This window comes from Hetaerina americana, unplaced genomic scaffold (assembly GCF_022747635.1).
Source record: "Hetaerina americana unplaced genomic scaffold, ioHetAmer1.1.p SCAF_5, whole genome shotgun sequence".
In the NCBI taxonomy this organism is placed as follows: domain Eukaryota; kingdom Metazoa; phylum Arthropoda; class Insecta; order Odonata; family Calopterygidae; genus Hetaerina; species Hetaerina americana.
In genome coordinates, this window is record NW_027287095.1 from 32,452,362 (window position 1) to 32,480,284 (window position 27,923).

The following is a 27,923-nucleotide window of genomic DNA, read 5'->3' on the forward strand; positions in this document are numbered from 1 at the left end:
GAGAGCAAATGGCGTCATCATAGGCGGAGACTACTTCGTCAAGATTTGAAAATGATGAATGAATACATCAGAAATACGTCAAAAGTACGTTATATTAGTGTTAAAACGATTTCGTAAGTACCATGAATATATATTTGTTGACCAAGAAGTTCAATGTTTTGTAGTTAACTCGTAATTTTCATTTTAAATTCACGTGGGCTGAAAGTTTGTAAACAACTACTTTCTGGCTGCGACGCTTCGGAACTTGAAACGAAACTTAAGGATACAACTCATAAATAAATTGATGAAGTTGTCATTATATCGTCTCTGATGGGTACTAAATCGTTGTCAATAAAGTAATAAGTGGAAATTATTGAGGTTGTTACATAAAAGATAGGTAATAGCTGGATGTTGACATTTGGCATTTTCATATCAAACTTTTCTTTATATTCATTTTCGCAATGATGCTATCGGTGAAAGCGAGCCGGAGTGGGTTAAACCATTCGATCCTTATCATACTGTAGTAGTTTTGACTAGCGTTGGTACAGGTTGATAAATAATTTTAGGCAAGAATTGTTACATTATATTAATGTCGAAGGGATTTATTTGTTAACTTGGTATTCATAGCGTTGAACCACTCAATGGTAGTACTTTTTGGATGCCTCACACACTTTTAAGGGGTTGTGGTTGAATCAATAGGGAGTGAATTATCTCTGATTTTGTTGTTTATGTTGTAAATAAGTTCATTTAATATATTTTAATATTGAATATTTAGTAAGGAACACTTTCGTAGTATATTGTCATTCAGGATATTGGATTTTTAGTAACTATTTACAATGTACAGCCTCCTCTATGTATGATACATCATTGGTAATTATTGTTATTATTTTTGTAATTTTGTATGATGAAGTTGCACGCCAAAAGTAAATACGTTATCTCATTTGTTTATTATATAGTGTGTTGAAACGGGCGACTGACCTTATACATGTCATTGGCACATGAAAATGGCAAGATTTATAATCGGTGAATTGATCATTGTTCGGCCACAAGATTCGCCCTGCTTACAAAATTTATTTGGTAAAATTATCCCTGCCCTGTCATTTTAACGTGTTATTTCAAGCTCTTTGAATAATGTGTGCCGGTTTTTGCATTTAAAATGGTCCTAAATTTCAATTTTTTGTTTTTAGAGGTAAAGAGCCAAAATGAATGAGATGAACCGTAAGCCAGAAGTTGTCAGTGGACAGGCAAATACCACACAATGGGAGGCAGGGGGTCAGCAACCTGTTGTAGGGACAGCAACTGCAACAGTGGGCCCTGTCGCACAAAACCAAGTGCGGCCAATCATCCCTGGGCATCAGATATCTCTACACATCCCACCACATCATATTCATCATCAGCCAATGCCATCGCAGAATTTGGCATCCCCTGTTCATCAACAGCATCCTCATATTCATCCAACAACACCTCAGATGTGTCAAACACCCCAGGTGAATATTTATTATTTAGTATCAGCAATAATTAACATAAATCTAAGAACTAGAAGAGTTCAGTTATATTGTCTATATTCTATTTAGAGTAGATATTTTTTTCATATTGTGTCCAAAATGTACTCCGTAATTTTTAAAGACTTATTCTTATTAATAGTCTTGATAATCTTATATTATACTGCACTGTGGAAAATAATAAATGTAATGTTTATTTGTTATTTTAAATACATTAGTCTGAATAAAAAATAAATGCTGGTCTTAGACTTTTTGACTGAGGAATTGCAAACTCAAGTTTCTTTTTGTTATTGCCAATAAAGGATCATTCAGTGAACACTACAATGCCAGTGATACACTCTTAGAATGTTTTCTGGTAATGATTGAAAAAATATTAGTTTTTCATTTTTATATTGTTTGCAGTGAAATGGTCTAATATTCAGCATTAATTATACTTGTGGCAATTCTTTTAAATCTGGAGAAAAAGTAGGTGCAGGCAACTCTGATATTAGGGAGCGGAAATATAAAAATACACTTGTGTATTTTTCTGATTTTCATATATTTCAGTTTCTGTTGAAAGTCTTATTTTGATACTTTGTTGAAATTTGATAATCACAGAAATTTCCCAATTTTAGGTGCGATTATTTTAAAAATATTCTTGCGTCCAAAGTTTCATTTTAATTTTTGTGTGCTATCCACTGGCCCTCTACTTAATCGTTTTATTATGCTCTGTATATTAGTTAACTTTCTTAGTAATACCCATCCCATATATTAGGATAACTATATTTTCAATAACAGTGGAACCTCATAGTACGAGCATAATCCATTCTTTGACCTTTCTTGTAAAGTGAAATATACATTTGGTGAATATAAATAACTGTAAAATACGTTAATGCATTCCATGACATAAAAGATTATGTGCAAGGTTAAGAAGATTCTATGGTAGTTCTGGGAATTATCATAACGTAGGTTGGCTTGTTGTGCCACAGTTTTGCCCCCAGTCCTGGAGGTGTCTTCAGGTCAAAGTAATCTTCATTGCAATTTGTATATATAGGAAATGTTGGGTGACCCAGAGTGCTCTGATTGGCTGTGTCTTGGCAGTAAGATGGAATTACCCTTTTCCACGTTGAAGTCATTGTGTAGCCGTTCAGACGGTAGAAATTATTAGGATTTTTCACTATTTCTACCATTTCTCTTATGAGTCTCGGTAAATATCATTTTTCTGTAGCCAGCACTTTTGTTTGGTCGAACTCTTGTCTTCCCTGGTTCCATCCATGCATGTTCGGCGATTACTGTATTGTATCAGTAGCCCTTTGGTGATCTTAAATTCTGCATCTAATGGACCTTTCTATTTGACCAGTATAGAATTCTCCACATTTGCACTGGATCTCATATACTCTTTCATGCATGAGATCAGGGATTCAGTCCTTAGACTTATGGATGATGTCACTGATTTTTTTCATTGTGGAGAACTTATTTATTGCATTATGCTTTCGAAGGATACTTACTTATCTTTTCAGCCATTCCTGCGACCTACGGGATTGTAGCATATGCAGTCAGTTTTTTCTTTTGAGACTTCCTGCTCTGTATCCTTGTCAGAATTGGGTTTTTTGTCAGCTCCATTTCAGGACCATTTACTCTGGGTATCCCGTTTTTTCCATAGACCTGAGATCAAGTGTTGCAGGCACGATGAACCAATGTATTGATTTGTGACCTCTTATGGTGATGTAATCGCGCATACAAATACTGGTCAGTACGGGTTTTCTTGCAATACACTGCATGGCCAAGGCTACAATTAGGTCTTCTACTCACAAATATATCCAGAAGTGTCAGGAGACCATTCTGTTCAATCTCAATAGAGAATTTTATGATAGGATGTTGCCGGTTTAGGTGTTTCGGGAGCCTATCTCCTTAGTCTTGTTCGTGTTCTTGAAGAAAAGGCCAATTGTCGATGTTGACTGATTCTTGATATGCATTCTAGATCAGCCTTAATTATACCTTGTTCCCCATTTTTAAATGATTTTTCTTTTCATTTCTACTCATTTGTTATTTTTGTTCTCTTATGGTTTTCTTCTTACGAATTTTTCTTCTGGGTCTATTTTAAAATTATGCACAAAATAATATTAAACATTGCCCAAAAAATCACTAATAATATGTTTGAGTGCAATTTTGGAAAAATGTGTAATCACTAGGTATGCTAAGATGCTAGTGGAATGAGTGCTAGAAACCAACTGCAGTAGCAGGCGCGCAGTGAATCATGGAATTCCCCACTCCTAATCACTCGTTATCCAAAAAGTCATTTTCCAGGACAAATATTTTTGTTTTTTATGCGAATTACTTGCTGTGCGAGGTGTTCGTTAAGTGAGGTTCCACTGTATACCACTTATAAGTGTATGAAAATTTATGAACAAATTTTTATATCGGCAGTTTTGGTAATTTTGTAGAAGACATAGGTTGCCTCAAAAAGGGTTCATTTTTTATCATAGTGTCGCGGGGTCATTAAACTAATTGGGGGGTTGAAAAAGAAAATCACTCTGAAATTTTTATGACAGAGAGAAAATGAAAAATTACCATGATATTGAACTAATGTTGTAGAATGAGAATACTTGTCATTTATCACATTTTATATTGGTGAATTAAGAATCTCTATGATTATCATAGTTTATTATATGAAAACAGTGCTTGTGCAGTGCCTTTAAATTCATTTCATGCTCATTTTAATATACAATAATTATTAAATCATTAAAAAATATAAAAACGTATAGTAGTAAAAAGGTTATATATGCAATAGAATGTGTAGATCTGATTTTATGTATGGATTTGTTTGATTCAGAAGGGGAAGGGGAGAATACCCCTGCAGGAAATGGGCATAATAGCTAGAAGTTGGTAAAAATTCTTTCTAACGTGGGTCGTTCAGTAAGTCCTAAGGTAAAAATAGAAAAGCAAATTATTTTGGTTCTTTATTTTTATTGTACAATTTTACATTTTAAGCTCGATGTAGTTTTTTCAGCATTTCTCCAACTTTTTTAATCCGTCCAAAAAGTAGGATTTCAAAATAGGTCCTCAAAATAGACCTCTGTGTTGGCAATGATCTCCTTGTTCAACGTGAATCATTTTCCTCGATTTTGACTGCAGTATTTTTCAAGAGCTGGTTCAAAGTTTGGTTTGTTTCTCAGGTCTGAGAATGGGTTTCTTGAAAAAGGAAACGTTATCTTTTAAGGTGGTATGATTGTTTGATAGTGCCCCTGGACACTCGGCTACACTGCAAACACCAAGGTACTCGGATACAGTATACGTTTAATGAATAGATAAAAAATATTTTCCATTATCGCCCCCTGGAAAAAGATATATTTTTGCTCTATTTAATTTGATAACCCAAATTTGTTTAATTGCTATCCTGTTTCCTGTCATCATACACACTCAAAATTTTACAGAGAAACCAAAAGATGTTTTCAATGATTTACACTGCATGATTTTTATTAATTTCAAAATTTTCACGATTGTTTTTGTTAAAGTTTTTTAACCATTCCAACTTCAAAAATGATGATTCAATTTAAACATAATATTTGACTGTCCTTGGCTGCAGAGTTGTCAGCATTAAGAATATGTAGAAGTAAATCAATAGCAATGACGAATTCATCATAGCAACTTTTTTTCGGTGTATTGTATGATGCCTGTGACAAAGTTCAACTTCTTTGTGAACTTTTGAAATGACTTGAATGGCACCAAAAATGATTTCTGTGTAAGAACTCTGACCTAAAAGATGACTAGTGGAAAGTTGAGGAGTGGCATCTTTATTAAATGTAGTAATGGTCATTAAAAGATTTGTTATGGAATACATTCAATTCCTCATAGCAAAATTTCTGTATATTATCGCTTGCCATTCATATGCAACAGTGTAGTTTTTGCTCACAGCGACAGACTCGAACAGTCTTCAATATGGACACTACTGAGTCCAACTCTGAAAACTGCCAGGTGCCATTACATGTGACAAGTGTTTCCACAAATTACAAATACTTAAGTTTTATAATTTATTCAAGTTTCTGCTAGTTGGATTTTGTACTTCTGTTTAAGTGAATTTAAAAAAATAAAGTCTGTTACATGGGGGCGTTGACAAATGCGTTCAGGAAGTGGTAGTAGCATTGCTAGGACATATAATACCGTCTTAATGCTTTATGTAATTTAAGTTTCTAATTATAATTTCTGCTAGCAACATATTTGTTTCTCCAGCAGTGGGATCATTAATTTACATAATATCTTTTGCCATTCAGGGGCCCCCTGCAGCTAGTGTAGGCTTCCTTGAGCATGACCTTCCTCATGAACTCTTGGTTCAGGGCTGGAGAAAATTTTGGAGCAAGAGAGAAAATCGCCCTTACTTTTGGAATAAGCTAACTGGAGAATCTCTTTGGGAAATGCCTCCAATGGTCAAACCTCAGGTAAGATGAATTTGATTTAAGGTTAGCTTGTTTATGCACTTAAACTTGTATGTTCCAGGTTCCACTTTTTTTGTCCTCTGATTGTAATTTTAAGAAATGTAGCAAACAATTTATTCAGGTAAAAAAAAATTTTACCAGTTGTTATTTTGCATGCACTTTTCAATTTTATCATCACAATTCTTTTAATACGTACTTTAAGTGACCCCATACACTTTAAAGTGAGCTTGTAATATTCAAAACGAAAATATCTCCCCTGGGAATACTTTTCCTTTACTATTTCAATTGCAGTGATGGTAATGTTGGTTACCTTATTTCACAACACAAATTGGGAATTATCTTATTACACTTATACATCAGGTTAAGTAATTATTTATTCCATTTAAAATGTGGTGGTGGCATTAGTAAAAATCTGCAGTAAATATGATCTACTAGTATCCTGGACCATGTTTTGTGATTGTTTAATTAAACACTAAATCTTCAATTATGTGGGTATTTCAATAAAAAATAGTCATAAAATTTTATGTTTGCTAAATTCATTCCACAAAAATTTAATTTTATGCTATATTGTGTAGGCTTGAAGTTTAATTTATGTTGTTTACAGGTTGCATTGATTAGACTCGTGTTGCATCAGTGGCAACCATTTCAAGTTGAAGCATGTTCAGGTCGCTCAGGGAATTGATGGAGATGACTCACAATATTACATTTAAATTTGCTACCCCCTTGAGAAGTCTGCTGAGGGCTACGTAATGCAATGGGATACTTCTCAACTGTCTGTTCCCCCATAGAGCACAGATAGAAGATGTTTTAAAAATGCCTAAAAAGGGGATGTAATAAATTTCAAAGGTTCCACATAACCCGCCACGGAATGGTAACCATCCCATAAAAATCAATATGATGTTCGCATCTGATCCCCCGTACAGTTCAGACCTAGCTCCATGTGACACTTCTTTTTGTTCCACTTAGTGGGGAAATGACTTAGTGAAAAGTGCCTTTCATCATCAGAAACAGGAGTAGGTGAACTGAACATGTGTCAACTTGCATTGGCTGCTGATGATTTAATAATAAAATCAAATCAATGAAACTTGTGCCACATATACTTTAAATATTAATCTAACAAGATAACATAACACAATAAGTTATGTATGTGTAAGAGTTTATGATCACTTTTTATAGTACAATCCTCATGATTATGAGGTTAAAAAAATTTGATGTCTCAGGCTTAACTTTATGGAATTTGCATAACATATTGAAATGATTTATTTCGTAATTCCACGCACTTAATTTGAAAAACACGATCCAGGTTTCGACGTTGAACCACCTGATGATGACATTCAATGTCAAAACTTGGGTTATGTTTTTCAAATAAAGTGTGTGGAATTACAAAGTAAATTATTTCAATTCAGTATATTATAAGGTTATTCTGTCTCCAGAAATGACTCATGGTTGGAGCTAAAAAATTCACCTTAGCAGGTGTTGGGCTTTTTGGTTGATCTAAGAAAAGCAGGTTTGAACCACACTTTGAGCATTGTGTGTATCAGTTAATATTTTACCATTGACTTTGAGGCCATTGCATTGCTTAATTAATCTTGCTATGGATTATGAAAATTTTAAATATTGAATGATCAGTATAGGTAGGATGGGTGCAAATAAAAAAAATCATATGGCTGATCTGATGACATGGGAGATTTGCGATTGTACATTTTCTTGGTCATATTATACTGCATTTTTTGCAGTCTGCATTCACTGTTAAAGGAGCCTTTGTCATTGGTGATAATCTCACCACTGTGTGTGTTTGCCAATTGTAGTTTGACCCTGTAACAGACCCATTGGGAATCCAATGTGGCCCAGGGAGCGGCGGTGTTATCCCACCAGGAATGGTTGGAGCTATGCCCTCTACCAATGGCCCAATGGTACCTCCTCCTGGTGGAGTCATGCACCCTGTAGCCAAGCGAAGAGCTTCTGAGGAATCCCTTGGGAGTCCAATGGCAAAGAAGTTTTTTCTTGCGTGAGTGTGGAATGGTTATTGAAATGCATGAGTGCTGTGAGTTTTTACTAGGGCTTCAGTAATTTGTACTTTATGTTCATGGTAAAAAAAATTGTGCTACCCCTTGATCATCTGTGATGTTCTCTGTGCAGATGTCTGCTTAAAATCCCATCATTCATTAAATGTACATAATTTTCATGATGCATCATTACATAACTGATACTAAAAAATGTCATTAAATATTTTGGCTTGAACCTCTGACTGGTGTACAAGTATGGTTTCCAGCATGATTTTCTGATGCATCAAGTTAACCATGAAAATTGTACGTAATGTACCCAAAAACCTGCGTACAAGTTGACAGAGAATCATTAAACCTTTGATACAGTCAACTTAAATGCTTAGTTATATTTGGGATGCATAAATCTTGTAATTTTGATAGAAATTAGCTGTATTAATGCTGAAGAATGCTGATGCTTTCATAAGTTAATTCAAATCAGTCACATATATATGGCTCGCCTATATTGAAATCATGCATTGTTTTCAGTATTCCTTTTTTTGCCACTCCATACTTAAGAGGATGTGGTCTGGTTTCTTAATTGTTAGAGGATATTTATTAATAGTAATTATGCATTGTAAAACCAGGCATGTATTTTACACTGGATGATGTTTAAATATATTGTCATGAAAGGATCTTCCATGAATTTTCATTTTGAGTTAGTGACTGAAGGAAATATAGCATCATTTGGATAATTTTATCTCTCTTATTGGTCATTTTAGGGGCCCTTGGGACTTAGAAGTTGTCACTAATGCAATTATTTATGAACGTCTACCAACGGCATTACCGCACCCCCATCCTGACATTGAGGCCTTAAGGTGCTCGTTGGCAACTAAGTTGCGGCAGACATACCAAGAGCTTTGTCATTCACGAGAGTCCATTAATGCTCCACGAGAATCTTTTAATCGGTGGCTTATGGAGAGGAAAGTGGCTGAAGATGGGGTGGGAATTGGTGCAGGTCTGGGTCTCCATGGCCTACCCCCAGCACCTGGACCTGGCAGCTCCCCATCATCCATCACGCAGCTGACTACACCACCAACAGATCCACTACTCCCATGCCGGTGTCCGCCTCCCGGCATATCTTTGTCATTGTACCGGGAGGTGATGAATGACATTCCCATCAAGCTCAATAAGCCTAAGTTCACAGCTGATGCAAGGAAGCAATTGTCACGGTATGCGGAGGCTGCAAAGAAAATGATAGAGTCAAGGTAATTTAATGGATTTGTCATTTGATATCAGGAAATGTCCTTTCATTAGTGACGGGAATAGCCTTTTTGGGGAAGTGCTTGGGGAAACAATTTTAATTTTTGATTTCAAATACAGAGTGCGGCAGTTAATTCCAAGCAAATGAATCTTTTGTTTGATAACAAATGTATTTAACAAAAACAAATGAAAATCCTTTAACATGCAAGTAGTGGTATCTGTCAAGAGTAACATTACTCAATTTAACCCCTTTCAGCTGTAATGACCGCCTCAAATCTTGTCCTGAATCGATCGCACCCACTCTTTAAAACAGCGCTGTTCATATTCGCGAATGCTGCTACGACAACGGTGTGTAAAAATCCGACAGTAGGGTGCCTCGTCTTATTGGTAACTCCTTCAACTACGCTGCAAGCATAATAGTCGAAGAGGTTCAAGTCTGTGCTATTCGAAGGCCAGAACTCCTTGACCAGAACATGTTAATGTTATCTGAGGGCCAGTTTTGGACTCAATGACTTGTATGAGCTGGTGCACCGTCCTGTTGAAAGACATATTGTCTCCCCGAGGCCGTAGTTACCATCCACGGTTTCACGGCATTCTTCAAAATTTGTAACTTTGCAAAAATTTGCAAGATTCCTCTGAAATCTGCACCTGAGCATTTCCTTTCCAGGTTAGCAAAACCTTCCCCAGTCTTCTCCAAAGCATTATACTTAGCCTCAATATCAGAAACAGTTGATCTGGGTTACCCAAAGAATCTATTTCACTGGGCGAACACTTTCGATAATAGCGTCTCTTCAATTGTACTCTGCACTTGTATGTAACATCTCGGCCATTTTTAGGTTATGGCTGTTTACTAGATGCCTATAGCTTTCAAGAATGCCAGTCATGACCTCCAGTGGAACTACGATATGGCAGGAAATTCAAATTGAAATTTGTCCGGAGATTACCGCCGCACCCTGTATATCATGCACGCAGCACTTATTGATAATTTTTCCCCCTGTTAGGAAAACTTTGTTGACTTAGGATCAAATTTGTATTGTGTAATAATTAAGTCTGAAAGTTAAATGTGTGACATATCTGTATGTGTGGGTGACTCTATATCTCCTTAGAATATCAAAAAGACGGCACTTTTATTATCAGAAAAGGTTTGCTTTTAGTAAGCGCTATCTCTCATTGAACTACTGTTGAAGTTGTTTTGTTTATTTAGAAAAATAGGTATGCACACCTATCCTTATCAATTCTATTTTTGTGTCCTGATACAATTTTGAATTAATTTTATTTTAGGAATGTGTCTCCTGAAAGCCGAAAAATAGTGAAGTGGAACGTTGAAGATACTTTCCAGTGGCTGAGAAAAACCATAGGCGCTAATTATGATGATTTCCAGGATAGATTAGCTCACCTCAAGGTAATAGGGAATTTTGTGACTTTTTCAAGTGATAAATATTCTGTAGTGAGTGGAAGCTTGTTGGGCTGACATACTGAGTTTTGGGGATGTCCATATTTTCTTCTACCCCAGGATCTAGCATCTTGCCTAAATTTATTGGCACATAAGTCAATGGCCAAACAACCAAGCAAGTGAAAGTTTTTGTTTTGAAAAAAGTGCCCTTCATTTGTTGTGTATTATATTATAAGGGAGAGGTGTCTTGGTGGCCTAGTAAATAAAAAATTCAGTCACTGACCAGGGGGATCTTGCGTTCAAATCTCAGATGATTTTTTTGAATGAGCACATCTAAATTTCAAGCAAGGCATATATCTGACATCTAGAAATCTGTGGAAAATCAAATGGAATGCAGGGGTAGAAACTGGGCACTATACTTACAATGTATATCCTTCATGCACCTTAAGGCTTATTTAACTGTGAAGTCTTTCCACGCATATCAAAATTAACTCTGCATCTTTGAATATTCTGAAAATTGTGTAAGGTAAGATGAATTTGTTTTTGTTTTGAACTGTTTTATTCTCTGACTGGAAAGTAGAACACACACCTTTCATGAAAATGTGCTTAAGTTTTTTTTATATAATTGAAAATTGACTGAATCCACTGGGGAAGGATTAAGTGGAGGACTTCAGTATGATCAGGCAACATTTTTCTTGGAATATTTTGAAATTCTGAGAAAATACCTACCAAGAACTTTACTTCTTTGACATTGTTAGCCATTTTCATGATCATTCATGTTTTCTTGACCTTTGATGCTCTTTCAGTTGGTCAAAAAATTGTTGAGCTAACTGTCTCACAATGTAAACAGAAAGTAATCAGTTGAAGGAGGAAATTGTTCAATGAAGAAACCTCATTTTACATTAATGTAAATATCATTTTATGGTAAACAATCATCGATCTTTACACTCTGAAATTGTTTTATTGAAATGCACATTAGCGGATAACTCCATTAAAATTTACTGTTGCAGCATCTCCCGCAGTTCTTATGGAGTTTTACTCTGCAAATGCCCCTGACATTATGGAGGGGAAATATATTTTAGCATTAGTTCACAAAATATATTGGAAGACATTTTAAGGAAGGTTTTGCCAGGAGATTTTAATCCATTGGAGCTAAGCACAATGGTTGGAGGTGCTTTTATGGAAATAAAAAAATACAGAATAAGATTTAGAGCTTGAGGGAGCAAATAAGGTCTTACAGTTTTGTGGTAGCGTTTTTCTTTAGAGCTCTACATTACAGAATTAGATTGAGAGTTATTGTGTTGTGATTGAGAGTTAACTCTCGTGCCCATCATTTTATGATGCTGTAAATCCCAGGAGGAGGCAATAGCTTGGTAAGAAAAGTGAAGGCCTTATAATAATGGTTATTTACTTTTATATTGTTTTCTCTGTTGTGATTTACAGAGGCAGTGTCAACCTCACCTCACCGAGGCTGTAAAATCATCGGTGGAAGGAATATGCTTAAAGATATATAATCTTTCATGTGAATATGCCAAAAAAGCACGAGAAAAACATTTAGATTTACTGAAGGAACATGGAATTACTGTACCAGGTTAGTATGAATTAGTAATTTTTTCCATGAATGAGAATAAGATATTTAAAAAATGGAGGTGTCAAAAGTATAAGTAAAGGGGCTCTACCAATATTATCGCTGTGATTTCCATAAAATGGATGAGTGTGACTCGTGCATTGATTAAACATTATTTTATGAATGGTAAATAATATCATCAAACTGAAGAAAAATGTGATAAACATTGTGCCTTCAATTAAAATAGTGTTGTAATTGATTTCAAAATTTTCAGAAGTGCCCTATGAGCATAAGTAACTGAACATTCTGGACACATAGTTGCAGTCAGAAATCACTTACTTAATTACTCCAGTAATCATTGATAAAATCCATGATAAGGTGTTAGATGAAGAGTGGACATGCTCAAGATTGATAATATCAGAGGAATTTTGAGTGAACTTTTATGTAATATTTTGCATCAATATTTGGAAGTAAGAAAACTCTTCACAAGATGGATGCTATCGTAGCTCACAATTGACCAATACATATATTGGGTGACATGTTCCGAAATTAGTTTTCAGCAGTTTCAGCAAAATCTTTGGGACTTTCAGCATCATGTAGTCACTATGGATGAATCATTGATACATCAATACATTCCTGAAGTCAAGAAGCAGTCCCAAGCTAGGAGTTGCCAGCAGGGTGTCTGCACCAATAAAGACAAAGGCCATTCCTTCAGCTAGGAAGGTTGTGGTGACTTTTGGGATTTGCAAAGAATAATCATTATTGATTAGTTGGAACAGAGTCCCAGTATAAAAAATGGATACTATGCATCTTCATTAAATTGTTTGTAAACTTAAGCTGCAAGAATATCATTCATATTGGCATACAAAAAAGTCCTTTTTCATCATGACTATGCACCAGTTCATTATTCTGCAGTTGTGGCATTAAAATCGATGAGTGTTACCAATCGAACTCATTACCCTTCCCACTATTCTCCAGATTTGCTATATGTTCTCAAATATGAAGAAATGAGTTAAATCAAGATTTTATTCGAAAGAGTCGGTTATCAAAGAAAGAACTGCCCATTTTGCCAAGTTAGCGCAACCCCATTATTAGTAAGGGAAGAACAACCTGGAGCAGTATTGTATGAAAGCTATAAACCTAAAAGGAGACTATGTTGTGAAATAGAAATGATTTATCTGTATAAGTTATGAAGTTTTCACTTTTGCACAGCTTTCCTAACCATTCTTGTACACATTTCCGAACTGGCTCATCAAAATAATTTTTCCCATCATATAATTCATGATCATAGCAAAATTACTTCAAGGTTGCTACCAAAATTATTTTTATTGATTCAAGACAGCTTACTTGTAAATGCAGGTGATGTTATTTTTGTCTTCATTATTTGAAAAATGAAATGTGAAAAATTACTGTATACTTTTCCAAAAATATGCATTTCATCGCCATCATGATAATGTTTGCTGTCATAAGTGGCGGATTGTATAGTTGATATTATTTACTTCTTGTGAGCTGGAAATTCAAAATGACTGAATACTAATAGTTTCGTGGCAAGAATTGGTGTAAATTTTATAAATTCAGTAAAATACTTAAAATCCCTCAGAAAAACACATTTTTGACTGTTAGTTGCCTGATTGGTTATTTTCAAGGTGGGGAACACAAAACCTGTGTCAAAAGTAAGCTGTTTTTTAAATCCGTCTTTTAAATGAGAACAGCTGTGAAATGTTCAAGTTTTTGCTCCCAAAGCCTTAACATTAATTACTTCCTTTTTATGTAATTACATGTCACAACTCTCTCACTTGCCAACTTTACAACTTCACCTTCTTACTTGATGTTCTCTTCCTTTCCTCTTCTCTTATTTACATTATCATTTTAACATAACATATAAAAATGTTTTCAGTATATGAATCTAAAGTAACAATTGGGCATATATGTAATCAAATAATACATGAATTTATTAAATTCTAGATCCTCCACCTGGACCTCTAATGGGAGGAATGTTAGGGGGTCGAAAGGTTTGGTGTTACCCAGTCCAGTTTTCCACTCTTTGTCCACGTTTACCGCAGATAGATTATCTGCCAGACAGAGATCATACATTACTCAGGTACCATGGGGACACTTTGACCATCAACACTTCACATCTTCAGAAACTGGTGAGTAAGACTAGACGTTAATGGAAGCTCAATTATTTTGATATATATGAATTAGGATTTGTTTTATATTCTGCCACCATGGGAGGTTTAGCAATTTGAAGTATCTACCTTTTTTTAGCAGCACTCTCAGAGTATTTTGGATTTTTCCCAGAAATGTATTGAATTCTTTCAGGTGTACTGCATTACATACAATATTACCTAAATGAGACAAGACTAAAGACTGATACAATCCCATCAGATTGATTTTTTAATGGTCATAGCAAGAAAAGATGCTCCATAGCTAGTTCCATTATTTTACAAATGAAGATGTAGTCAAACTTCCATTCCATTTCGTATGAATCTTGAACAGAAATTGTAAAAGCTAATTTGGCACATTTAAACCTAAATATTTTTGAATTACTGTCAAAGGTTTCCATTTCTAATTAATGTCCAATTCAACTCTGCTTTTAAACTTCAGTAGGGAATCTTAGAAAAAAGTGCAAATTACGGGAAACTGCAAATTGTGTGAATAGAAAAAATAATTTGCCATATGTTTTAAACATACCTGTATTTCATTCGAGTAAAGGTGAAAATGAGAACCTGGCTGAAATGTGAGATGTTTTCAAATCATTTCAATAATTTTATGATGCCAAAAGCTACGGTAATGATTGCGGTTTTCTGCTACATTTGACAAAGAATGAGCACTATCTATCACCATTAGTCCTTTTAGGGTAGATAACGGTGGCATTCTGGAATTAAAGGTCCATTTCTTCCTGTAATCACACACGGAATCAATACCTTTCCTGGTTTTCCAATAGCTTAAAATTGGGCCTTTGTTAGTCAAGTTAGTTTTTTTGGTAAAGGTACAGAAGCAATTCTTCGCTGTGATTCATAAACCCAAGAGCAATGAAATACTATTAGTAGTTTAGGTTATCTGTATTTTTAATCCTCTGATATTCGGTGCAAGACAGTTGAGAAGTTCGAAATAGGTTTTAAATATTCTGTCATCATGATGTCAAATACCCTTCTTGAAAACACTGATTATATTTACTAGTGTCCAAAAAAAACCAAAAGTACCACTACATATTTTCTTGTATCTGAAAGAGAAAACACAATTATTTAAAAAGAAAACTGTACCCTTGTGTAAAAGTTTACATCTCTATAAGGTTCCTTTTGTATTTATCTGTTAATAATTAATTTCTAAAATTTGTTTTTATAGTTCAGGTTGATTAAGAATTCGAAAAATAGCTAATACTTAAAAGACATACCTAAATATACAACCCTGAATCCAGTTTTATGTACTCAGTAGAGCTACATTGAATGTTAATATAGTTTTGAAAGGCTGACTGATATTTCGTATTTGTGTCAGTATATTTTGTATTTATAAAAATGTAATTATTATATGTGAAATGCATATTTTTATGGCAGGTCTTTATATACAAAAATAAATAATATTCTTCACAGGAGCACCTGTATCGCCACAATTGCTTTGATGACAAGAAATTTGAAATGTTCTTGCCTCGAGTGTGGTGCATGCTGCGAAGGTATTCAACATTCTTGGGTGGGGGGTCAGGGGCAGATGGAGGATCTGCTGATAGCAAGGATGGCGCAGGAGGAAGGGGGAGTGGCAATGAAAGAAACTCGGGGAGTAAAGGTTTACCAGGAATAAACACTGAAGGGCAAGCATCTCAGGTAAATAAATGTTTCCAGCAGAAATTAGTTTAGGGCCCCATGTTTTTTAGATAACTTTTCTTAAATATCAATAGCATAGTCGTTCAGTTATAACATTTTGTATGTTAAAGAAAACTGGTTTGCTAACTTGATAGCCCCATATCTTTTCTCAGTTAAATAATTCGATTCTGTAAAGGGAAACCTAGTGCGGCATGCCCCATTTAATGCTGTTTATCATAGATATTGTGGAACATATCATGTATAAGATGAATACAAAGAGCATGTATTGAACAACTTCATGGACTTGAGTGTTGCCATTGACTGTGTAGCGCACAAAATATAATATTTAAAAGATATGATTTACTGGGCATTAGAGGGGTTGCATTGAATTTATTGGCTACTGACATTTTTTGGCATCAGAGACTAGCTTATAGAAAAGATGGTGACTTATCTCTGTAATCATTCCAAGAGTTGGGCTTGGGGGTAACTGGTGATGCTCTTTCTTAGGGCTTAAAATTTTTAATTGTTATTTACTTGCTTATGAAACTGATGGTTCATCTGAAAAATAAACATCATACTTAACTGATATGAGCATTATAATTTTTAGTAAGATTTCGAAAAAATAATTGATTCAGGATTTAGTAACAAATGGCTGTTTGGTTGTGTTTGCAATGTAATGCAATTGCACTTTAATTTCATGTAGTTACAAAATGCAAGTAATAATTTTCTGCAAGACTTACTTGGCAATCAAAATATTTATGCTAAGATACATGATCTCAAGGTTACACTTTGTGTACATTTCAATTTATGTGGGGCATAAAATTACATATTTGAAGTGGTTAACTTCGAGATAGTACTATTAATTCTAATTTATATATTTAAGGTATTATTTAACATTATGTAATAGGTAAACCTTAAATTTTTCCAAAGTATGTATTTACTAGTTGTCTTTTATTATTTTTTATACATACAGGCATCTCTACCTACTGCAGTGTTTGAGTGTTTACATCGTGCTTTTGGTGTGACGTTTGAATGCTTTGCTTCACCTCTCAACTGTTATTTTCGTCAATACTGTTCTGCATTTCCAGATACGGATTCCTATTTTGGATCCAGGGGGTGAGTAAAATAGCTTCTTACATAATTTCAAGTGTTAAAGATTAAATTTTGTTTATTTTTTCTGAGTAAAAAGGGGATAGAAAATGTTTTGTGTGTCTTTTAATTTGGTCAGTTGGTGTTTGCTCTAGATGTGACCCTGTGAAATTGGCTCTTGAGCATTTTAAATTATCACTTCAATCCTTGTTACGTTGTGGTTCAAGTCTTGTACTTCAAATTTCATGCATTGACTCCCCACCTTGACACAACCAGAATTGACATTCTCTTAATTTACACCATGCGAGGGGTTTTTTCACCTACTATCCCATGTGGATGGTGTTACTGAGGCTATGGGCAAATGCTGTTTGCATCCCCCAGTATGACATTGCTCAGGGGTTGGGCAATAGTTTTTCCTATCCTTAAAATAAAAATAGTGCCATTTGAAGAGGTATGCATGTTGCATTCTGCTTGATAAGGAAGATTCAATCCAGGTATTTGATGTACCAGACATACCCACCTTGTTTCAAGTATCGTAAGAAGTAGTTGAGTGTCAGTAGTTGAAAGCTTAAGAGAAATCAAAGTAAATTTCTGGAACTACCATTTTCTGATCTAGGGTATTTTTGAGTTTTTAACTAATAGTTAGCTAAATAGATTATGTTCTATTAAACCATGCTAACACGGTGAAAGAAAATTGGAAGCTACTAACTAAGAAAGTTATGTTGTGTAGAAAGCCTTTTTAAATATTTTACTGAATTGAATGGTATGAGTTCGTGTCATGGATATCACCCTTGTTCTTATAAATGGTGATTGCTTTGGACACCTTAAGAGGGGATTGAAACACTCCTGATGAGATTGCAACTTAATAATGCATCTGAAATTCCACCTAATACAGAGCTATGTTTATTATGTAGGTAAACTACGTATGTGGTCTATCCAATAAATACGCAAACTGGTGCAATCTGGTGGCCATGGCACGGACTATAGCCCCACCCACTACCGGTGTTAGTTGCCTGAGAACCAATGAGCCAGCTGCCTGCACTTTATGGATCGTGTAGCTGTGTAAATGGTGCCAGTGATGTTAATTTCTGTTGTCCTAGCTTTTACTGTTTGTCAAAAATGGAAATTGACGAAATCACGGAGCGACGAATCAACATCAAGTTTTTGGTAAAAGTTATCAAGAAATTACTGATATTTTGACAGCTGTTTACGGTGATAATGCTATGAAGAAAACATCCGTTTTTAAGTGGATTAAGTCAAACCAAGATATCTAGAAAAAGCTGATGGAAAATCAAAGTCATGCTCCTGGTTTTCTTTGATGTTGAAGGTGTAGTTCATCATGAATTTCTGTCTGAAGTTCTCAGGCGTTCAAGTGGATTAAATGTTTCAAAGATGGCTGACAAGACCCCACGGATGATGCAAGGTCAGGACGACCTTCAACCACCTGTGTTGACGACAACATTGATCATGTGCGGTCCCTTGTCCTTACCGATTGCTGAAAAACTGTTCAAATGATAGCCGATTAACTGAATTTAGGAAAATCAACTGTACACACTATTTTAACCGAGCATTTGGGTTTTTCAAAAATGTGTGCAAAATTCGTGCCCAAGCTGCTGACGCCAAGTTAAAAGTTGAAAAGAGTTGAATCTGTCATTGACTGGAAAAATTCACTTGAAAATGATGCTGGATTTCTCAATAGGGTAATCACTAGTGACGAATCGTGGTTTCTCAAGTACGACATAGAACTAAATCGCAAAGCAAGGAGTGGAAAGCATAAGATGTACCTCGAACCAAAAAATTAAGAAAAAGCCGATCGAAAATCAAAGTCATGCTCCTGGTTTTCTTTGATATCGAAGGTGTTGTTCATCATGAATTTCTTCCAGAAGGACAAACAGTAAATTCTGAGTTCTACCTTACAGTACTCAAGTGTTTGAGAGATTGTGTGCGTCGTGCGCAACCAAATTTGACTCAAGGCTATGGATGGATCCTCCACCATGACAATGCACCTGCACATACAGCATTGATTGCTCGCCAGTTTCTGGCAAAAAATTCAATCACCATCCTTGATCATCCTCCTTATTTGCCAGTTCTCGCTCCTTGCAACTTTTCCCTGTTCCCAAAATGCAAAAATGTGATGAGAGAACATCACCGGAAAGATGTGGACACAATAAAGCCAGAAACAACTAGAAAACTATAAAGCTGAACAGCGGAGGACTTCCAAGGGTGCTTTAAACAGTGGAAAAGAAGATGGAATAAGTGCATAGTAACAAATGGAGAGGACTTTAATGGGGATAAAATCGATGTAGACTAAATTTTGCAAAATAAAGTTTTTATGGCCTCGGTTCGCGTATTTATTGGACAGACCTTGTATTTTAACTGAAACATAGACTTAAAGAAATAGGGGGAAAAGTCCTAGAATCTAAACTTTACAATGGCATGATAAAAGTGTGATATTTGTGAATTGATATGACATTTTCAGTATTATACGAGTCTAACTTCAGCAATCATAAAATAAGTTCTTGGAATGCACAAACAAATATTATAATTATTTATCCATCAGGAAAATGAAAGACCATTGTGAAAACTGGGAACAGAAGTAAATATTCAAGGAAAAATCTAGAATTTTTATCTTCAGGTACATTGTAACAAATGCTCTTATCTTCACAAGCAAAAAGTCAGCAGAGCAAAAAAGTTTGAGGGGAAGATATAGGTATTCAGAGTAAACTGAGGAAAATTCCTTGGCATAGTCCTTGTATTTTTTTCTTGTAATTATGGATTGAAAGGGGTATGACCACTAGAGGGTGTGAGCAAAGAAGGATGGGAAAAGAAAGTAAGACCCAGGAAGCAGCTAAGTAGAATGGCATTCAGCAGTTCTTTCAATGGAAGAAATATCAGTTGCTTCAGGGTGGAAAATTTGTTGAGAGTAGGTGAGAACACGGTGGAAAAAACTGGCATGTTAGTATATTCTCCATGCCCAAGGAGCATTTTTAAAAATATATTTTTTTGTAAAAAATGTTTTTCCAAGTGTTCAATTTTCTGTCTTTATGCCAATACTAAAAGTGAAAGCCCTTTTCCAGGCCAATTTTGGAGTTGTCTGCTGTTAGTGGCTCCTTTGAGGCTAATGGACCATGGTGTGAAGAACTTCTCGAAGAATCAGTGAAGCATTTTGAGAGACTTTTGGCAGCTTCCCATGAGCCCCTGTCCTTTGTGGTGTTCCTTCCTGACTGGGGAGGGGGCTCACCCCCTGGCTCCTGCAATGCCGGGCTGACAGTCCAGCACCCTCTCCCACCCTCCGTTTCCTCCCCACCCCTTTCATCTGCATCTTCATCATCATCATCAACTTCTCCAGGGACTGGGAACATACTGTCGAATCCCCCTCCGACACCACCGTCCCCATCAGCTACCAACAACACCGGGAGTGGCACTTTGCCAGCTTCCCCTGCACTCCTCCGTCTCCAGGGTTCTTCGTACAAGCGCCGTCAGATTCTCGTTCCCGCCCATGAGCACGAGTTCAGGCATGGCTATCAGCACCTGCTTCCCAGGTAAGTGATTTCCCCCTGAAGCATTGGCTTCCTTGATTAACAGTATTTTGTGCTGTTTATTATCAAAATGAATCAGATACAATTATAATGATAATTTTAATTCACTGCCATCACCTTAAATGGAGAAAATACTAAGTCATTCCAGCCCTTAAAGGAAGAGATTTCTCAGAAAATTTTGTATTGTAGAATGAACTGCGAGAGGAGATAATTTTAATGCTGTTCCTTCATTTTGCCTTGCAGTGGCAGTAAAGAAAACATTAAATGGACCTATGTAATGCAATAAGTTACTGTGTAAGAACCAATAGCCTAGACCAGGATATAAAATTGTATCCCTCTCTCCTGGCTGAGTGATTTAGCTAGTTAAATTAACGAAGCATCATCTTACACTGTAAATTTCTAAGAGTATTTAGCGGAACAATGTTTTGGGATGAATTACTGTATGTTCATCATTAAAAATCAATTACAAAAGGTGTTTAGCTTCATTGCATGAGGTTGAAGCCACACGGGTATTTTCCTTTACTAAATTCAAATAACCCAGTCATTCCATGGAAATCTAGGTCTATGGGATTGATTTTTAAACTCTGAAATTTTTGCATTTCAATGCACATTAGCAGATGACTCAATTAAAGTAACTGTTGTGACAATTTCCACTGTTTCTTGAATTTTTCAAAGGCAAGTATTCTGTTTAAATATTTGGCTTTAACCTTTTGGAATGTGGTGATTGCACTATGATTACTTTGTGACATTGTATGTCACGACATTTTGTTCCTTTGTTGTTCCTAGAAATCATAGTATAAGAGGATGCTTCAGGTGTTTAATTAGCTAAAGCTCTTGGCCAAATAATGATAAGTTACTGTCAATTAATAACTTGTGAGATAGTTTAGGGCGATACTTTGTGGAATTTTATTGTAAGGCACAAGGAGACCAGTGGAAAGTAAAAATTCTCTTCTGTGGTAACGCAAAGTTATTTGATTCTTTCAGGTGCACGTCAATAAATAATGCTAAATAGGTAGACTTATTGTTTTCATCCTATCTTTTTTGAGTGCTTTACCATTTCACGATGCCTCATTTTGTGATTTGATTCTTCGTTCACAGTTATCATCTTTCACTCTAGATTTAGATGAGATTGTTGGTAATTTGAATTTTCATTACTGCCCAATGACTTTAAATTATAAATCCACGAATGCCTGAAACATTTTTTTAATGAACTATTTTGCTCAACAAGTGCTGAATACATGCTGAATGGTGGACCTACTAATGTGTTAAGTATTTACGAGGGTCATCCGGAAAGTAGTACCCGTTCGTGCCGCATGAAGTGCTGACGACGCGAGTAGCCGCTGGACGAGGTCAGATAGCTTCAGTGGCTTGTCTGCCTTCTCTGAGCCAAGTTGTGTGACGCTAGCATTGCCTGTGTTATTTCTGTGATTGTTTACAATGTTTAAAAAAATTGAGAACGCCGCCAGTTGTGAAGTGAGGGCAGTGATTAAATTCCTCAATGCAAGAAACGTTCGCCCATGTGATATTCATCGCCAATTAAAGGAGGTGTATGGAGACAATGTAATGGACGAGTCGTCTGTTCGGCGGTGGTGTCGCAACTTCAACATGGGGAGGGGGAACACACACGACGATGAGTGTTCGGGGAGACCGTCTGTCATTACAGACCAACTGGTGAGCTCAGTTGACGAATTCGTGAGGAACGATCGGCGCGTCACAATTGATGACATCTGTGAGCATTTTCCCAATGTTTCTCGAACAATTGTTCATGAAATTGTTAAACACCATCTGCATTATGCAAAAATTTGTGCAAGATGGGTCCCTCGCGTATCTCAATGAGCTGGCGGCGAAGGACTATGCAGCAGGAATACAGAAACTTGTCACACGTTATGACAAATGCCTTAATTTGCTTGGAGATTATGTTGAGAAGTAGTTTAAAGTATCCTCTTTCAAATAAAATTTTTTATGTTTGTTAATATTTACTTTTGTCTTTTTATTTCACGAACGGGTACTACTTTCCGGATGACCCTCGTACATATTTTTCTATGTAAATATTTGAATTTGTGATGGTTTCCCCCTTGCATTGGGCAACTGGCAAATCTAATTCTCTGATTTACTCTGAAACGTCAAAATAAACTTCTATCTGGTAAAATTTTCCTTGCCATTTCATTGGAACCCTTCAGTTATGATTCATTTTTCTACCTTTTTATTTTGAAGTGCTAAATGAAGTGGAAAAATCTCATCATAATCATTTCCAGCTGGGATTGGAACCAAATAATGTATTTCCCAATAATTCTTATGCCGGTTTTGTACTCAGTGGGATTATCCAGAATGTAACCACCCCTATAGTTGAGGTCTACGTATACTTATTTTTGGTCGTGCAACTGAAAACCGTGTGGAGAAAAAGTTATGTGGTAGTCACATCAGATTTTTTTCTTAATTTTTACAGAGTAATTAATGTGTACTATTGCTTCAAACTTTGCAGGAGTGAGCTTGGAGTGAGATCCACGCATGGTACTCTGGTTGTGTGGCTGCAGAATGAGGCAGGGTACCAGAGGTGGGGCCCGTCTGAGGATCGAGTGGACGCATTGGTTGAGGCATTTCGTCCGGGACGTGAACGTGATAGGGACCGACAGGAATTACTCTCCCCGCAACGAAATAACAGCGGTGGCAGCAGCAGTGGTGGGAGTGCCAGTGCACCTGGGAACGCCACCAATGTGCCACCAAGTAACAATTGTGTCCCCAGTGGGAACAATGGTGCTAGTGCCCCAGTTGTTTCACCACCCACTGTGAACGCAGCTCCTGAAAGTGTTAGCAGTTTGGTAGTTGTGTCCCCTCAAGGTTCAGGGAATAGTGCAGCAGCTTTGCCTCAACCAACTCCACATGCATAACGCGATTACTTGATCTCAGTAGATGTTAGTCTACAACTTGAACAATCCCTTGGGTTGATTATTTTGGTGGTGCTTAAAAAAGATTGGAAGAGGTTTGTACATAGCTTTATGTATACATAGAAATATATATACATATTAGGTTTTACAGAATAAAGGAGTAGTAGCTTGAAGTTGAATGAGTTTTGTGGTTCAGGTAGGGATGGATGAATCTGATTGGCAAGTAAAACATCGATAAAATTGTGTTCAGCGTGCATGTATTTATGGCATTCGAAGCATTTATCAATTGTTTTGTTTTTCTTTGCCTCCTAATATTTTGTTTTGGGAATCAGCTTTATTCAGTTGATATCTTTCAATCTCTCCTTTATAATTTTATGACCCATGAAAGTTTTAAGGAACTTTTGTTGGATGAGTTAATGGTTGAAAATTCAATGTTTTAAATAAATGTTTCAGTTTTGTGAAACATGAAAATCAGAGAAACAAGTGTGGACATGTTACTAAGTTTTGTTGGTGCATAAAATTTTTATTTCAATTTTTTTATGGGGGGTGAAGATATACCCCCTTTTCTATATTTTTGAAAAGAAAATATTTAAATCAGAGATTTCTTATAATATATATAAGATGTACAGGTCCTTTATTTTTATTCCTTAGGCAGATGGAGTTTTGCCTATTTTTATTTAGTCTAATATCAAATGCCATTTTGTCAATTTTGAGTTTTACGTACATTTTTTTAAAAGTCCAAGGTATTTTAGTCAAAACCACATTTTTTTACCAGAGGTTTGAATAATTGCAGTATTTAGTTATAAAGAAATATGGTTATCCCTTTTACTATATTTGTAATCAATTCTTTTTCTCACTGAAGTATATAGTAGTCTCAATTTCATCCCGTGGATAATTTCAAGCACAGTAAATTTTAGTGTACACTTCTGGCATCAATCAGAAACTATTGCACTTGCCTCTCTACCAGTTCTCTAATCTGACAAATGTTCCTTTACTGTTTATTTGTGATAGTCTGCATTACAAGGTCTTATTGTAAAATCTTTCATCAGATATATTGGCTAGGTATTTATCTTCATCAGTAATTTCAACTGCTCAGAAAGGCTTTTCATATTTCATTGTATTTTCTTATAGTGAGTGATGAATTTTGTGCAATTTTGCCAGTCACATCCTTCCATGTAAAGTTCAAATATTCACCTCTTTTATCAATCACCACAACAGTCAAATTTTGTGATGCAGTGTTTAAAATGTTGTCATTAACTCTTGCGGTATGCAAAGTTTTGTGGTTGAGTGAGTTAATAGGGTGTGAGATTTAACTGTATTAATCATGCCGAAAGTCAAAAGTAATTATTAGTGGAATGCATCGTTGGGTAATTGGTTCACAGATTGTGTGTTTGTGTGTGTGTGAGAGCATATGTGTAGGTGAATGTGTATGAATGCAAGGTGATCATTGTATTCATGTGCTTAGGTAAATCAAGTACTTGATGAGTGTGGAGTGTGTATTAAAGTTTTCTTTTTCCTTTGCCGGGAGGAAAATGACTGAGGCGAATCATCCCTTCCAGTGATTATTCATGTTACTTGATGTGTTCATCTTTGTTTTTATGAACATGATTCAAGTTGTAACTGTGGTTCTTAATCACACCATATGCATAATAGCAATCGATAAATATTGTGACTTAATCGAAATGTATTGAAATTTACAGTTATTTGCTTGAATTAACTTGTTTTTATGTCTTTTTGTACATTTGGTATAAAATGATGTGTAATCCCCCCCCCCCAGTGGAAATCACATTCTTCACTATAAAGTACCTGACGTAATGAATTAAAATAGGTATAAGTGGGTCATGAGAAGTTAAGATCATGAAAATTTCTTAATGCACAAGTGTATATAAATTTAAGGTTGTGAGGGAGAAAGTTTTAAGGAGTTGTTATGGGACATATGGCCTACTTTTCTGATATAAAGGTTGCGTGTTTGTTAACTGTACATAATCATATTGAAATTCTCTCGGTTTTTAGAGGGAATGAGTCCCATAATTGATAAAAATGTGTAATGTAGATGTTTGTATGAATATGATGTCTGTCTGTTACTTTTGCTTATTGGATAGTCTGGTTTAGAGTTTGTATTTATCGTGGAAAGTTTCAGAACTCAAAATGTAGGCCACTCCAAGCAGGCCAACCATGTGACATTTCAATGGATACGTTTTTAGTGTCAGTATCTTCAAACCTGTTACCTATAAGTTTACTGTGCTCCATCCATGCGTGAATTTTATATTTTTTACTTCATTACAATGTAAATATGAATACCATTGCACTTTACTTGTTTTAAAATAGCAAAGCTTAACGACCTAATTGCCTCTTATACTTTCCCTTGTTCACAAAGCATATAATGAATGTAGTGTGCCATGGTTATGGGTGTGAACTCGATCATTAGGCATTAGATATTTGATTTAATGCTTCTAAAGTACTTGAATATAAAGATTTTTTTTTTAATCTGGCAAATATAACCGTGGAATGAATATACTTATATTTTATCCATTTAAAAATTTATCGAAATAGTTTCATGACAAATGAAAAAAAAATATTGTTGGTATAATAAAAGCAGAAATTCAATGAGTTAGTCAATGTTTCAGTTGGTATGAATCAAACATCTTTGCTGCCCATGGAATGCTTTTAAACTAAATGATTGTTAAAAGTTTTGTATGTATTTATCTGTGAATAGAGTTCATTTTTATTATTTTTTAATTCTAAGCTGTCATTATGGACTTGAAAAATAAATTCCCTGTGTCTAAGTGAACATGGATTTCATTTAATGGTTTTGCGATGGTGAAATGCCATGAGCTGTGAAGCAGATGGTGGCCATTTACACTAACCCTCGAATTCTCAAGTGATGCCCTATTACATCAGTGCACATTGATTTTCTAACATTGAAGTACAATTCTTTATCACTTCAACTTGTACATCTCAAAGTGTTGCAAATACATTGTGGTTTTCCCATACATAAAATAATACTAATTGGTTTTGTTATCATTATATGGTCAATTCAGCATAGTCGATAGTCAAAGTGGGTGAAAGAAATTTTCAGAGAACATTAAAACTACACCTAGTTTCATTGTGTTATTTTTTTATGAGTTATTTTCAATTTTGTAGCTAATATTTTTTTATTTAAACTATGTATGATAAATTTTTGTGATGCTATATGGCATCACTAGGTACTTCCTAGTCAATAAATTGGAGTGGTCGTATATCTTCTTTCGCATTTAGATTATTGTTTATATTGTGAATGTCATGATCAATTAAAAAAATATTTAATGATTTCACTCTGATAATTCTTGTTCTTTATATTAATACATTGAATGTTACTATTTTTATCTAAATGAAGATTTCTGAGTTAAATTTTAATGTGGTTTATTCCCTGCGGGAAATGCATGCATTTCAGTATTGAAACTAAGTGGCCAATAAATAAATGACTTAGGATACCAGATATGAATTATCATATTGTTTAAGGAACCTGAAAGAGTAACAACACGAGACATAGAAGAAAGATCACAAGCAGAAAAGATTACATTATTTTGATGTTGCAAAGGAAAACATGTATGGGCCAAAAGAAAACCTGTGAAAATGAAAATATGGATCGCAGACAAAGTACTGGAGTTTATAGAAGAGAGTACAGGAAACATCCAGCAGTATGCTGTGGAAAGGAGGTGGAGGAATGAAATCAGAGCCGAAAAGCAAGAAGAGCTAGACGGTAATGGAAGAAGCAGTGCACCATAACCTTATTTGTGGAAAAGTTGAAGTGGTTTGCCGAGCCATGAGATCTTTTGATAAATGTGGGGCAATTGCCTATGCCATTCAGGATAAATTTGATGAAAATGGAAGGAGAATGTTTACAATGGAATAGAAATGCATGCAGGAATACTGGAAGAAGAGAATGGTGATGAAAAATGAAACTACAACCTTGGGTCTGACTCTGCAGTAACTTAAGGGCAAAAACAAGCAGGGATTGATAATATACCCTTGGAACGTAAAAAAATTCTGAAAAGATTCACTCAACCTAATGTGTGAGAGGAGTAATATTGAGTGCGTTTAGGAAGAATGTAATTATTCCTCTATCAAACAAGAAAGGGAAAAATATGAAAAAACTTGAGAACAACTAGTCTGGCAACCCATACATTGAAGCCTGTGATTGGAACGACCTACTGCAGAATGAAGAAAAGAGTGGGAGAGTAATTGAGGGACCTATTAGAATTTAGAAGAAACATGCAGAGATATATGAGAAGCTAGTCTTACTCTCAGCTCTTAATAGAGAATATAGAAAGATCAATTGATCTACATTACTTTCTTTGACCTAGAGAAAGCCTTTGACAATGTGAACACAAATATGGTGCCACATATCCCAAAGGAAGTTTGAATCTATGACAGGATAATCTCTAACTGCAGTGACAGGAGATTCATACTCTATGTAGGGATTAGATGATAACGATAACATATAGTGAACAATGAAAGAAGCTAAAATAA

The 27,923-nt window shown here is 35.5% G+C and overlaps 1 protein-coding gene across 2 annotated transcripts; it reads left to right on the top strand.

Moving 5' to 3' along the window:
- The first annotated feature begins 10 nt into the window (after positions 1 to 10).
- Positions 11 to 26,308, top strand: Pcif1 (Phosphorylated CTD-interacting factor 1). 2 transcript variants are annotated; one of them, XM_071592465.1, is made up of 12 exons: positions 11 to 84; positions 1,167 to 1,466; positions 5,732 to 5,896; positions 7,702 to 7,901; positions 8,658 to 9,143; positions 10,420 to 10,540; positions 11,975 to 12,122; positions 14,064 to 14,248; positions 15,692 to 15,919; positions 16,872 to 17,014; positions 20,065 to 20,529; positions 23,009 to 26,308. In XM_071592465.1, exons 2-12 carry the CDS (start codon positions 1,182 to 1,184, stop codon positions 23,412 to 23,414), a joined length of 2,832 nt encoding a protein of 943 aa, XP_071448566.1. In that variant the 5' UTR covers positions 11 to 84; positions 1,167 to 1,181; the 3' UTR covers positions 23,415 to 26,308. The 2 variants fall into 2 exon arrangements, with proteins under 2 accessions (XP_071448566.1, XP_071448565.1); XM_071592464.1 differs by having other exon boundaries at positions 13 to 113.
- Positions 26,309 to 27,923: the final 1,615 nt, after the last annotated feature.

Bases quoted from the DNA above. Each gene is read 5' to 3' on its own strand.
- Pcif1 (XM_071592465.1), top strand. From the start codon at position 1,182: ATGAATGAGATGAACCGTAAGCCAGAAGTTGTCAGTGGACAGGCAAAT. The intron at 12,123-14,063 runs GTTAGTATGAAT...ATTAAATTCTAG, and splicing joins ACATGGAATTACTGTACCAG to ATCCTCCACCTGGACCTCTA. The intron at 15,920-16,871 runs GTAAATAAATGT...TTATACATACAG, and splicing joins CTGAAGGGCAAGCATCTCAG to GCATCTCTACCTACTGCAGT.